This window comes from Cydia strobilella, chromosome 8 (genome assembly GCF_947568885.1).
Source record: "Cydia strobilella chromosome 8, ilCydStro3.1, whole genome shotgun sequence".
NCBI classification, from domain to species: Eukaryota; Metazoa; Arthropoda; class Insecta; order Lepidoptera; family Tortricidae; genus Cydia; species Cydia strobilella.
The window spans coordinates 6,445,795-6,460,309 of NC_086048.1; the positions used below are offsets into that span (position 1 = coordinate 6,445,795).

The 14,515-nt window shown below is 36.5% G+C and overlaps 3 protein-coding genes across 3 annotated transcripts in view; 2 read left to right on the forward strand and 1 right to left on the reverse strand.

Annotated features, from left to right (window-relative positions):
* LOC134743532 (serine protease nudel) overlaps positions 1 to 14,515 on the reverse strand; it is a 335,679-nt gene that overhangs the window by 70,875 nt on the left and 250,289 nt on the right. The window lies entirely within an intron of this gene.
* Positions 1 to 14,515, forward strand: part of LOC134743538 (corticotropin-releasing factor-binding protein) — a 42,030-nt gene that overhangs the window by 16,015 nt on the left and 11,500 nt on the right. The window contains exon 6 of the mRNA XM_063677030.1: positions 12,673 to 12,781. Coding sequence (XP_063533100.1) covers positions 12,673 to 12,781 — 109 coding nt within the window. The remainder of the gene's footprint in view (positions 1 to 12,672; positions 12,782 to 14,515) is intronic.
* On the forward strand, positions 1,767 to 7,296 carry LOC134743533 (uncharacterized). Its single transcript, XM_063677023.1, has one exon. The coding sequence runs from the start codon at positions 1,964 to 1,966 to the stop codon at positions 7,142 to 7,144; it is 5,181 nt and encodes a 1,726-aa protein (XP_063533093.1). The 5' UTR covers positions 1,767 to 1,963; the 3' UTR covers positions 7,145 to 7,296.

The window sequence follows — 14,515 nt, forward strand, 5'->3', positions numbered from 1 at the left end:
TTATAATGCACGCGAAAGTTAGTTTGTGAGGTAACCTAGGTAAATTAATAAATAAAAATACAATACTTTTCAAAGGTATGTGAAGTCCTCAATCCCGCTGAGAAACAATAATCGATTTAAAAACGGCTTTGCATACTTACTTTTAGTTTTCGTATATAATTGGAACAAGGGGAAACGCCACGGCCTTTTTTTCCATATATTCTTGGATATCTAACAAGCATAAAATATCATGTCAACAATTATTGTATCATCATCACTAACATACTATACCTATGAATACTTTCGTTCCACTGCATGTGACACGTGGGCACCCACGTTAGCCAAACGCGGATTGGGGACTTTACAAATACAAATAAATGTATGTATGCTATAAATATTGAATTTCTGAATGTGAAAACACTCAAAAGCGAATCTTACCAATAATAACATTTCTTTACTGGTAAAACTGGAGTTACCATGGTTACCAGTATAATTTGACACTGCGTTAACGGTTTAACCGGGTAACCCCGGGTTAGTGAATGGTGCAAGTGGCTCTTAAAGGAGTTTAGGTGAGTTAGCAACTTAGGGATGCACCATTCACTAACCCGGGATTAACCGGTTAAACCTGGAGTTACCATGATTACCAGTACATGGCAGTTGCAGTTATGAAAACTAGTGCCTCCGACCATTTTCAGTACCTACCAATACAGTGCTAAGATGAAAAACGTTTCCTTGAAACAATCTGTAAAATATTTTACTAGACAAAGAAGGGTTACTTAGGTGTAATGAAGATGCTTTTAAATTAAGTGCAAAGTTTTATGCAAGCGTGAATGGCAGAATCTTTAAGTTTTCGAAACACTGTTGTTTTTTTATCGAACAACGAGTACACGTCTAAGAAATAAGTAAGTAATTTACTCGTAACGTAATACTTTGTTGATATTGTCTTAGTACTTACTTATTAATATTCAAAGTTTGAATATTAACGTTGTAGAGTTAGACCAAGAAAAGTCTGCAACGATTTTGATAGCACACGCAGTACAAGTGTTATTTTAAACGTCAAACGTCTATGAAATTATGACACACTTGCACTAAGACTAACAGACAACAATAAGACTTCTATTGGCTTGTTTCTTTTTGATCTGTTAAGAGTGGCCAATTACTATGTAGTGGCCAATAACTACTTATAACAGTCACCCTATACACACATGACACGGAAAAAATAAAATTGAATCGAAATTAGTTTTAAAAAACCAGCAGAGTAAATTATAAACCGTAAAAAAATCAACAGAGTAAAAGAAGAGTGTAAAAAAACTAACAGGCAATTAAAAATTCCTGCATTAATTGCTTGAACAAGGTGTTGGGACGCTGCCTGAAGAAAATGTTTTTTTATCAACGAGAAAAACTTTCTCGACGAATCTCTGCGACTTTGAAATACATTATGAGTAGGTAACCGATAATATGTTCAATATTTATGAACTTGATTTGAGCTTTCAGCGTATTAGATATGCAATTGGGGTCATTCTACTTTTTACTGCAGGTATGAAATTTTAATATTCGTAATGTGTTTTAACTTACACTAGCTACAAAAAAAATATATGCACAGAATAGGCCTCAATATTTGACCCTTGGTGTTAACGCGCACACAAAACCTATCATCATATCTAGTGACAGCATTATACATGCATTTCTTATTTAGTCGCATTACAAAAATCATAGCAACAGGACGTGTTTTAATTTCCCACTCAATAATGAACCTTACTGCATTCAACATATGGTCCTTCGAACCGGATAAGGAAAAAGTGCATCGAGCGCCCGCCGTCGGACACCTGGCCGCGAGAACAAAAGAATGTGATAAGCAAGCCGCTAAAAACAAGTTAAAAATATACGATTTCAATGCAATTTAGTTTCAACTTACAATTTACTTCAAAAACGTTGTGTTTACTTGTGTTTTTACGTAAATAAGTGAAGATTTAAGTTACGAAAAATGTCTACGGTGGATCAATTAATGACTGTTTTGCAAGATACGGCAAGTTTACTTCAGAAAACACAAGTGAATTTAAGGAAATGCCCTAAGGCACGATTAACAAGAGGTTATGTTGAGGCGAGATTAAGTTGCATACAAGGGTACTGGGCGACGTTCAAACAAACACATCAAGAACTTATAAAGGTTATGCCACGCGAAGAACGAGCTGTTACGCAATATTTTATTAACGAGGAATACTTTATTTACGAAGATTTATACTTGAACATTGAAGGCGATCTTAAGGACTTATTGAACAGCAACACGAAACAAATCAACCCCAATATATGTAACTCGGATAACCAGGTGGGAAAATTACCTCGAATTCAACTTCCAAGTTTTACTGGTGGTTATGAACAATGGCCCACTTTTAAAGATTTGTTTTTGTCAATAGTGCATAACAATGCGTCGCTTAGTAATGTACAAAAATTGCATTATTTGAAGACCAGTGTATCCGGCGAGGCAGAGGCGATTTTAAAGCACGTTCAAATTACTGAAAGTAATTATACACAAGCGTGGGACATTCTGCAAAAGCGTTATGGAAATAAAAAGTTAATAGTGAATTCTATATTGAAGCGGTTATTTATGCAAAAGAAATTAAATACTCAGTCAGCCACTCAACTGAAATCATTATTGGATACTACAACTGAATGCTTAAATAGTTTACAAAATTTGAACATGGCCACCGATTCCTGGGATCCGTTAATCATTTTTCTGGTAGTGCAGAAATTGGACCCGGAGTCACACAAGGATTGGGAGGAGTACGCTCACAAGGATGATTCCGAGGAATTGCCCAAGTGGACAGACTTCGTCAAATTTCTGGAAGCTAAATTCCGAACGCTAGAGCTCATCACCGCTTCTTCATCAACTCCGCGCGAAAGAAATGTAGTCAAAGAACGCACGTTCCACGCCACAGAATCACAAACAGAGAAGAGTTGTGTCATGTGTAAAGGTAATCACACACTCGCTCATTGTAAAGAATTTACAAAAATGCTACCTACTGAGAGATGTGAATATACAAAAAACAATAGGCTATGTTACAATTGTCTGGCACCAGGACATGCGGTTTACAAGTGTCGATTGCCCATGTCATGCCGTATATGTCGCAAGCGCCATCATTCACTCGTTCATGTGTCGAAGAGCCCGGAAACAGTACAGCAAGAAAGCAATACTCAATCGACGCCCTCCAAGGTCAACGAGACTGAAACAGAAATTCAAGCTACCATGGTAATTGCATCTCACCACACAGCTAGACATAGTGATGGCTTATTAGCAACTGCAATCGTAAACGTAAAGAGTGAGCAAGGGCACACCATTGCACTCAGGGCTCTGATCGACCCGTGCTCACAGGCATCTTTCATTAGTGAGAAAGCGGCTCAATTACTTAAACTTAAAAGAGAGTCAACAAGAGCAAGCATAACGGGATTGGGGCCTATAAAGGCGAACGCAAATCAAGTGGTTCAATTAGAGGTTTCGTCGCAATATCTAACGTCGTATTCCATACAGCTTCGAGCCTATGTGATTTCCAAGCAATTGACCACTCAAATGCCCGTGAAAACTATGAATACAAGCAACTGGTCTCACATACACAATCTACACCTGGCCGATCCAAGTTACAACACACCAGGTCCAGTAGATCTTCTCCTTGGAGTTAAAGTATATGCACAGATTATTCAAGAAGATACAACAATAATCAAGGGTCCACCGGGTACACCATGTGCTCAGAAAACATACTTCGGCTGGATCCTGTTTGGAGATAATGGAGAGACGGATACAAGTACACAAGAAAAATCTTTCATTACGATGCATCATCAAGTCGATGTTGATGATTTATTAAAGACGATATGGGAGGTTGAACCAGACACAAAGAGAACATTAACTGAAGAAGAACAAACATGTGAAAGAATTTACGAAAGTACCTACAAAAGAAATGAAGAAGGAAGATACATCGTCAAATTACCTTTAAAGACAGAAGTACCAAGAGCATGTGAAGGAAACACACGAGAAATAGCACAGAACAGATTAATACAACTAGAGAGAAGATTTCTAAAAATGCCAAAGCTTAAAGAAGAATATGTAAAGGTGATTGATGATTACATCGAACAGAAGCACATGGAAAAGGTACCGACAGAAGAAATACATACAAAGAAGAGTGTATACTTAGCCCACCATGCAATTATTCGAGAAGAGAAGGAAACTACAAAAACGCGCGTCGTGTACGACGCGTCTTGTAAGGGTACCAATGGTTTCTCATTGAACGACGACCTCCTTGTTGGGCCAGTTTTACAAGAAGATTTGAGAAGTTTGATCATGAGATGGCGAATGCACGCTATATGCTTCGTCTCAGACATTCACAAGATGTATCGGATGGTGCTGACAACTAAAGAAGATTCCGACTATCAAAGAATTTTATGGAGAAGTAGCAGTGACAAGGAAATAGAAGATTACCGTCTCCTGACAGTAACCTTTGGAACAGCTTCAGCTCCATATCTGGCAGTTAAAACATTGCAACAGCTGGCTATAGATGAAGGAGACGAGTTTCCTATTGCATCAAAGATGATCACAGAAGACTTCTACGTCGACGATCTGATGTCAGGATGTGACACCACCGAACAAGCCATAGAAGCCAGCAATCAATTGCAAGAAGTTATGCGAAAAGGTGGATTTCAGCTTAAGAAATGGTCATCCAATAGTGTTGAGTTTATGCGCAATTTGAAACCCGAAGACAGATCAGCTAATGCACATCTTGATTTAAACATGGACGGCACAATCAAGGCACTTGGTGTCCAATGGAACATGGGAACAGACCAGTTCGAGTACAACCTTAACCTTCCAGAAGTAAACAATCACATCAGCAAACGAACAATTTTGTCTGATATCCAGAAACTGTTTGACCCTCTGGGCTGGATCTCACCGTGTGTACTGATGGCCAAAATATTGATACAGAAGTTGTGGCTGGCAAAGGTGAACTGGGACGAAGAACTTAGTCAACCCTTGAAAGACGAATGGCTTCAATTAAGAGCAGACTTGAGACATGTCAATGAGATCCATGTTGATAGATGGCTTGACACTTTCAGCACTGAAGGAGCAAATATTCAGATACACGGATTCAGTGACGCCTCTATCTCCGCCTACGGTGCAGCCGTTTACATTAGAGTAGAAAAGGCAGATGGTACAGTCAAAACAAGGTTGATTGCTTCGAGGACAAGGGTCTCTCCCGTGAAGACTGTCTCTTTGCCTAGATTGGAACTGTGTGGAGCTGTTGTGTTGGCAAAATTGTTACGACAAGTCAGCCTTGCTATGAGAATACCGGCTTCACAAATATTCGCATGGACAGACTCTTCCATTGTAATTTCATGGATTTTTGGCGAACCACAAAGGTGGAAAACGTTTGTGGCAAACAGAGTTGTGGAAATAACAAACAATGTTAGTCAAAATCAATGGCATCATGTCACTTCAGAGGATAACCCCGCCGACATTGCATCCAGAGGAATGTACTTGTCAGAGTTGAAGACTTCTAAGCTATGGTGGGAAGGACCAGAATGGCTATCTAGAAAGGAAATAGAATACAGAAGACCAAATGTCATTTCCACAGACATAGAAAGGAAAAATGTGATACAAACAAATTTAAACGTGTACGGAAGCGAAAAAGAGAGAAATTTGGCAGAGCAATTTAAAGAATTTGATAATTTACAAGAACTGATAAAAACAATTACATATTGCCGCAAATTTCTGAACATGAAAAAACTACAAATAGACAATTTAAAATTAACTACTCATGACTTGGACCACACACTGCAGATATGTGTAAGACTTGTACAAAAAGAAGAATTTGGAGAAGAAATAGATAGATTAACGACAAACAAACAAGTACACAAACGGAGCCCTATAAAATCTTTAAATCCCTATTTGGAAGAAGGTCTACTAAGAGTAGGAGGAAGGCTTAGACTTGCAAACATAAATAATGAAGAAAAGCATCCCTTAATATTGGGTAACAAAAACAACTTAACACCTCTTATAATAGCCGATGCACACGTGAAGACCTTGCACGGTGGAATAACACTCACAATGAGTTATTTACGTTCCAAATTTTGGATTATAAAGTCAAAGAATTTGGTAAAGGCTCACGTCAATAAATGCCTTGTATGCGTCAGACAAAACGCTGCTCCTAAACCACAGCTGATGGGAGACCTGCCTAGAGAACGAGTCACGCCTGCCAGACCGTTTTTACATAGCGGCGTCGACTTTGCAGGACCTTTCACTACCCTAATGTCTAAGGGTAGAGGAGCAAAGACTACGAAGACGTATGTAGCTATATTTATATGCTTATCAGTTAAATGCATACATCTAGAGCTAGTCAGTGACCTGACTTCTGAAGCTTTTATAGCTGCCTTCAAGAGATTTGTAGCCAGGAGAGGGAGATGCAACCATTTGTGGAGCGACCAAGGACGAAATTTTGTTGGCGCCAATAAGGAATTGATTAATGCATGGAAAGAGGCACAACTAGAGTTTACTGGAGAAATTTCCGAGTCCTTGGCTAAAGATGGTACGCAGTGGCATTTCATCCCCGCCTATAGTCCGAATTTTGGTGGTCTATGGGAGGCTGGTGTAAAATCCCTGAAACATCACCTAAAAAGGATCATCGCCTCTCACCTTACCTTCGAGGAATTTTACACGGTCCTTTGCGAAATTGAGGCATGCTTGAATTCAAGGCCGTTATGTCCAATTGATAACGACGATACAGACAGCATAGAACCCCTTACACCCGGGCACTTTCTGATCGGCGAAGCACCCATAAACGTCCCATCGCCCGACTTGAAGGATGTTAGAATGAGCTCACTATCACGATGGCAGCACACACAGAAATTGGTCAGAGACCTTTGGTGTAGATGGCAGCAAGAGTACCTGTCACGTTTGCAACAGCGACCAAAGTGGTTGAAAAGAGTAGAAGAGTTCAAAGAGGGACAGATTGTTCTCATTAAAACCGACAATCTTCCACCTAGAAAATGGGCTCTCGGCCGAATCGTCGCTAAACATCCAGGTCCAGACCATATTACGCGAGTGTATAGTGTTAAAAGTGGTGATAGTGTGGTGAAAAGACCTGTTACAAAACTATGCTTATTACCAATAGAGATTAATGATTAATGTATCAATCTATTTTGCATGCTTTCAATTTATTAAAATGTATAATTGTTTTTTAAAGGACTTAGTAGTCCTTTGGCCGGCGGTATGTTAACGCGCACACAAAACCTATCATCATATCTAGTGACAGCATTATACATGCATTTCTTATTTAGTCGCATTACAAAAATCATAGCAACAGGACGTGTTTTAATTTCCCACTCAATAATGAACCTTACTGCATTCAACACTTGGCTTTTTTTTGTATTTATAGCCAATATCACTAATAATGACAACTTAGTTACCTTAAAAAATATGTTTAAAAATAGATTAAATACTTTTTACTTTGGTATCATTAATGTAATTTGTTTAATTGTATATCAATATAAATACAAATATAATATAATTTACAAATTATTAATAATTATATTATTCTTCATTATTACAATTTACAAATCTAAAAATTTCAAAAACTGACAAAAATGCCTGCAGTAAAAAGTAGTGTTTTTAGAATCTGCCCGTACTGACTGACAAGTTGTCGTTACCTACGTATCGCTATAGAAAAATAAGTGTAAGCATAGAGTGCTCACTCCATACAAAGAGAAAACCCTATTTATCATAAGTTTTGACCAAGCCTTGCCAAAACTTATTCACAATAAGATTTACGAGTAAGCTTAACAGGTATTAAGTTCTAATCAGGTTTTAAACTTATTAATAATGCGTTATACCATAACTCCCATACAACTTAATATTATTAAGTATGGAGTGAGCACTCTATGCTTACTTATTTCTCTATGGTATTGCATAATAATAATTTTCATCTAAAAGGAAAACGGAAATATATACAGATTCATTCGCGATACTTCTTAAAAATATTTTTTTATGCTTTACTTTCGTGATGATTTTTAAGTACTTACATTTTATTTTTAATTTTTACTGGTGAAAACGAAATTTTAATAAATAATATCGTTTCTTTAAATAAAAATAGGTTATCGAGTATATTTTTACTCAACCGTCCAATATAATGAATGAGTTAAATGTGTTCCCTGTAATGATTCAAATCTTGATACAGTATACAAAATAATCTAATAAAACTTTTGAAATAAATATAAATACAGTAGAGAATGCCTCATAGCATTAAGTCCGCCTTTTGTACGATTGTGTTTTCTTTTGTGCAATAAAGTATAAATAAATAAATAAAGCCTAAAACATTATCCAGTTGTTAGTCTCTTAACGCGCTCTCTTCAAGTTCAAAAGAAACTTAATATCGTTGTTCTTTTTTGTTCTACATCTTTAAAAATTCCTTAGCTATAGTAAAAAAAATCACAAGAAAGCTAATCCGAAAATAATGATCCGTTTCCTCATTTACCGTCCTATTTTAATAATAGGCCACCACGTTTTACCCTAAAGCTTAACAATCTTTGATAGACCTCCTTTGATATCGCCTTTCAGATCGACTTAATTTTGGTGAATTCTTCTTGATATTTTAATGAAGTAAATCTAATTAAACGATAAAGGCTTCAACTAGCTATTTGAAATTTTGCCTTCTCATTGTTTTCTTTAATTTTCATCTTATCATTTTCTCTGGACTCATTAGCTTCCATTATGTTAAAAATGTAGTAACTAAATATGTGGGTCGGAGACTTTAACTTTACTCCTCACGACATACGCATATCTTAGGTATCTACAAAGGCCTTATTTTTAACTTATTCTGCTTATTCTTCAAAGTACATAATAATTTACCTGCTTTTACTTCACGTTACTGTAACCACGATAACTTGTTTTTGTAATTAAGCAACCAATGTCAACAAGCAAGTGCGTTTAAAATATTTAAATTGCCAGTGCTTAAGACAGAAACGCTTGGTTGCGCTTCGCTTTATAACATGAACTTTATTTACCATTATGTCTGTTATAGTACATTTCGATGCTAGTGCGGAAAGTATGTTATTTCTTCATGAGTACCGAGATATCACTTTACCCAGTACATGTTGTTGTTGTGTTGTTGTTGTTGTGTTGAGTGTAGCTGTTTAGCGTGCGGAAAGTTGGTTTTCGCGAACTAGTGCTTTTTATTTTTCCAATTGTTTTAAATGTATACTTGTTCCAATTTATGACTACCTATTGATGAGTGTTATTAGTTTCCTTTAAACGTTGTAATCAACATAAAAACCTACTGTTAATGTAAGAATACGTAAAATATACATACATATTTCATTACTTACCACTTCATCATTATAACACTTTTTTTTTAAATATAGGTATATATTGAAAAACCGTTCTTTATAAGTTGTTTGAATGGAACGGAATAGCTATGGAAGGTAGAGGTAGGAATAGCTGCCGAAACGCCTGTCAAAGAAGAGGCAACATTCGATATTGTTTTTATTCCTTGCTTGTTGTTTTTCTTATTTTTTCGCAACTGTATTAAAAAGCGTCGTTCGATACACGTGCGAAAATGTCATTCTTCACTCGTCCCGCAAGATATCTCGGTACTCGTAAAGTAATGACATACCTACTTTCCGCACTAGCATCGAAATGTACTATTATATTCGTCGCAGTTGCATTGCAGTTACAAAACTTATAATCTGATAGCACTTAGCAACATTACGGTGTCCATCTTGTTGGCTAGCACCTTATAAAAGTATTTACATTATAAAACGTAAATATCAATTTAATACTATTAAATGACTTAACTATAAAACTTAGAACCCGCAACTTAATATATAAAAATAAAAACAAGCCTTCTTGAGCTTACCGTGGGACTTAGCCAATTTGTGTATGAATGGTCCTATAATATTTATTTATTTCTTTTATTATTTAAAAAATAAACAAATCTTAAAATAAATTACCAAGAACTATCCACCCGCGGCACGGTGCCGTAGATGCTGGCAGCATTTCCTCGCTATATCGCATTACTATATCGCAGAGCGAGAAGTCCACACATCATCACATATTTATCATCTTTATGCAGAAGATTTACAGCTGTATACTTACTCAGGCGGAAGTCATGGATGTTAATACTGCCAAAGCATCCATTAATGATGGTCTGAACCGCATCAGCAAATGGTCCCATTAGTTTTGGCATGTACGTATGTCTGTAAACCCCCTAATGTGTCAAAGCATGTTAAAGCTGCGGGGCTAAGATGGTCTATCATTTGTCACCATACCTGTCACGCTCTAACAAGTACGTAAGTGCGAAAACAACGCATGATATGACAAGTGACAAAAACGCGACCATGATACCGGTGCTGGATGATTTTTTTATCGCACCGATAATGTTTGAAGGCGTGTTGATCCCAATTTCTAATAAAGTAAGTAAAGGATCTCTTATGCTTTATACTTGAGAAATGTATCCCCTGGGATAGTCAATTTTCGGAAGTGAATCTACTCATAAAGGTCATTGGAACTTTACGCGCACTTTATCCTTATAAGAACTTTCATCCAATACCTACTAAGAAAATGCTTGTACAATTTCTAATTTTGCCACAGTACGCTGATGTGTGATGTACACTACCGTATTGTACCGAGACTGACTGAGACAAGACACGTTCGTACGTTTCCGTGAAAATACGATGTAAAATAATTTGCACTATGTACATGTAACTAGATCTGCTACAACGTGTCAAATCAAATGCCACTTGTCAATCTAATTACTATTCAACCTAAACTAATTACTAATCAACCTAAAAGGTGTAAAAAAAGTCTTCTATACCTATTTAGCATGATTTATAATTATAATTATTTATAATTTACGCCGCGCTTAACGATATTCTCCGCCGGTCTCTTGCCAGCGTCAACGTGCCAGCTCTTCTCGAGCCTGCTGGTATTGTAAGAGACGATAGTAAGAGACCGGACGGAATGTCACTAGTTCCGTGGAAGATGGGACGGGTGCTGGTGTGGGACGCCACATGTGTAGTCACCCTAGTCCAGTCTCATCTCCACGGCACTACTGCAAAAGCTGGCGCGGCAGCAGAGGCGGCTGAGAAATTAAAAACAAAATATAGGGGTCTCGGCCCCGAATACGATTTCGTACCTTTTGGGGTCGAGACCCTTGGTCCGTGGGGTCCGAATGCGTCTTCATTATTTAAGCAATTGGCTAAAAAAATAATAGACCGTCACCGGTAATCGTAGAGCTGGCAGCTTCCTCGCACAAAGAGTAAGCATTGCGATACAGCGAGGAAATGCTGCCAGCATCTACGGCACCATGCCGCGTGCCGCAGGGGAATAGTTTTTAGTTATTTATTTTAAGATTAGTTTTATTTATTTTTATTTTTAGTTTTTTAAGTTTTATAAGTTAGTTGTTTATTAATTAATTTTAACTATATATATATATATATATATATATATATATATATATATATATATTTTTTTCATAATAATAAATAAAGTGAGTAATATTTTTTTTAGATAAAATATAACTGAAAATATTCAATTGTTTATATTTGTATGTTATACTTAATTTGAAACTATAATAATAAAGATATACTTACCTCCTTATTCATACAATTTTACAAGCCTCAATTATGTTTTATCCCTTTCTTACAAATACGTAAGTAAAAACGACACAACAATTAAAGACAAGCGATTAATAACTAATTGAGGCTTGTAGCACGTTTATGAATAACGCCAACAAAATCCAATAAAGGCAAGCAGGCAAGGATAAATAATTACATTGATAAGTATTCTTCGAGATCTCATCAATATGTCAGTACGTGACGGACCCATGCGATGCGTAGCGTCAAGAAGCGTTTCGTACAAATGCCTCAGAAAGTGTGTCCTCGCTTTATTCCGAGATTAAATTTTATCTCGTTACAAAATAATCTGAGATATTCGTTTTATTACTCGTTTACCGTATTTGATCGTTTTTTTTAAAGATTCTGGTTGTCTTATTATGTCTGGTTTATTTATGGGTTAAAGAAAACGAAACAAACTGAATTTATTAAGAATTAAATCTGCTTTCAAATGCAATTATAATAATAGGTATTGCTTCTTACGCTGCTCGCAATAGTAGCGAAGAGCGAAGGTACAAAATCACGTTTGACCATTGCCTACCGCAACTGTGCGGCCAAATAATTATGGATGGTATAGAAAGGATGCACATCTCTTATGGCAGAAATGTTGCAAAAGTGACCGCTTTCAGCTTTAAATAATAGTTCATAATCTCTCCGGTGGCGCTAGTTAGGCTCTGGGACATAAGCCATATAAGGCAACAAATAACCCGACCAAATTACGTAGGTTGTTTTTGGTAGTATTTCGGTGTATGGTGGCGCCGCCTAATTACTGTTTTTTGATGGACACTTGTCATACATAGAGATTTGGCTCCTTTATATAGTCTCCATGCAAATAATACTAAAGTTGCTTGTCACGTGACAATAGAATGTTCCATCTCTATCACTTATTACTAAATAGTTAGAAGCGTTGAGTTGGTTATCTTGGCTCATGCGGTGAGATGTACTAAAGGACCAGTTAAAGGGATAGAAATGCTTACGCCTTTTTTCTTCGTTTTAGGAATATAAGTATAAAAAAATACCAAAATAATTTTATGTATGTTTGCTCAGTGCAAAAAGCGAGGATTGCCAGACTTCGTGGACATCGGTGGCGCTGGGGGGCTTGACCACACCAAGATGGAAGTCTACGACAGCGTGTGTGGACTCGATTCCAAAGAAGGTAATTACTCGTATTTCATAAATTAGGTAGCAACATGTTTATGTTATTACAAAACACGTTCTTAATAAAACTTAAAGCAGGCGTCAAGTATCCTGTACTTTCAAGAGTCGTGTAAGACGTGTGAAGAACTAGGTACTTTCAAAGGTGCTTCCTTTGCAGTGTGACATAGGATTCTTCAAAAGAAAGTTGTGCTATATATAAGTTGAGTTGTGTATGTGCATAAGCGGATTTTATGAGTCAAGTGAGTCACGTTGCTTGATGGGAAATTGTTTTGTCTTTCATCTAAATATGTTTAAAAATGAACATCGTCACTGTAGCGGTCCAATGTACCTATGTGAATACTACTATACAGTTTCATTCCCAATGCTATGTTTTCAATTTTACAATAGCAACATTATCTTTCTGTCTTCATGTGATGCTTTAAAAATAAAATTAAAAAAGAAACTTAGTCATAAGCTTATTTCAGAGTCTTCACAAAATCCCCTTTCCGTTATGATTACCGCTTATATGTATATACAGCAATTTTTTAATGCCACACAAACGGACGAACATTAGAGTTAGTAAATGTTTTGTTTGCACCTTCCAGGTACAAAACACTAAAAATGGTTACTTAACGTTATTAGCTTACTTAGTAAATTAATAATACATACATAGATTACTCTTTTAAGTAATCATGCCGAAAGCGATACAGCACTATCCATGAAAACACAATGAAGTCGATGTTATTATTATTTATAGCATATCACCCAGTGGGTAGCAGCGGGGTGCCAAGCTGTATGATAATAAATTGAATTGCACGTTATCAGGCTGATTCTGAGAACTCTTACAAAAATGTAAGCTTCAATAAGAGTATTTTATAATAATTTAAGCGTATAGGCCAGGAAATGAATGCTCAGAAAAAGATATAGAGGGAAATGCTTGGAACACAATTATTGACTTCGTTTTTGTTTGGACTAGTTAGGTCAACCCGCCCGTAACCCTGGTGCCGGGGAGGAGAGGGGGGTTTGAAGGTTGCATTTTTCGGTTTTTCGATTATATCTCGGAAACTAAGCGTCTGAGCGACATGGCCACTTATACAAAATGAAAAGTGATTTAATTTGTATCTCGTATAGTTTTTGTGATATCCGCTCTTGAAGGTTTATTTATGCCTCTCATTTATATCTTGATTATCTACATCAGTGAAGCTGCTAGGCCGGGTATGGTATCGTTTTCGTATAAATCGAGAGTGCTGAATTCATTTATGGTATCAACATTGACACCATTCCTAAGTAAAAGCAAAATAAATAAATAAATATTTTTTTAAACTCCTCTTCACCCTTAAACCGCTGAACCGATTTCATTGAAATTTGGTATAGAGATGGTTTGAGTCCCGGGACAGTATATCGGATAGTTTTTATAACCAAAATCAACTTTTGAGGGTGTGAAAAGTGGTGTGGAAAATTTGTATGGGAAATCAATAACCGCTGAACCGATTTAAATAATATTTGGGGTGGTCTACAGTTGAAAATGATACCAAACATGACTTCAAACTTAAACAGTATTAACCTTCGGAATTCAACTTCGTCGAAGAAGCTGAATCATCCATCATCCATGTCTGTATATTTTCAGTGCTGCGATTTTGATAAAAGTAATTTAAACTTTTTTTCCGTTCAAAGAGCGAAAGCGAACTTGACATTTGGCATATGTCAATATCATTAAAATAATCAGTTACGCTATAATAACATTTAACTGAAT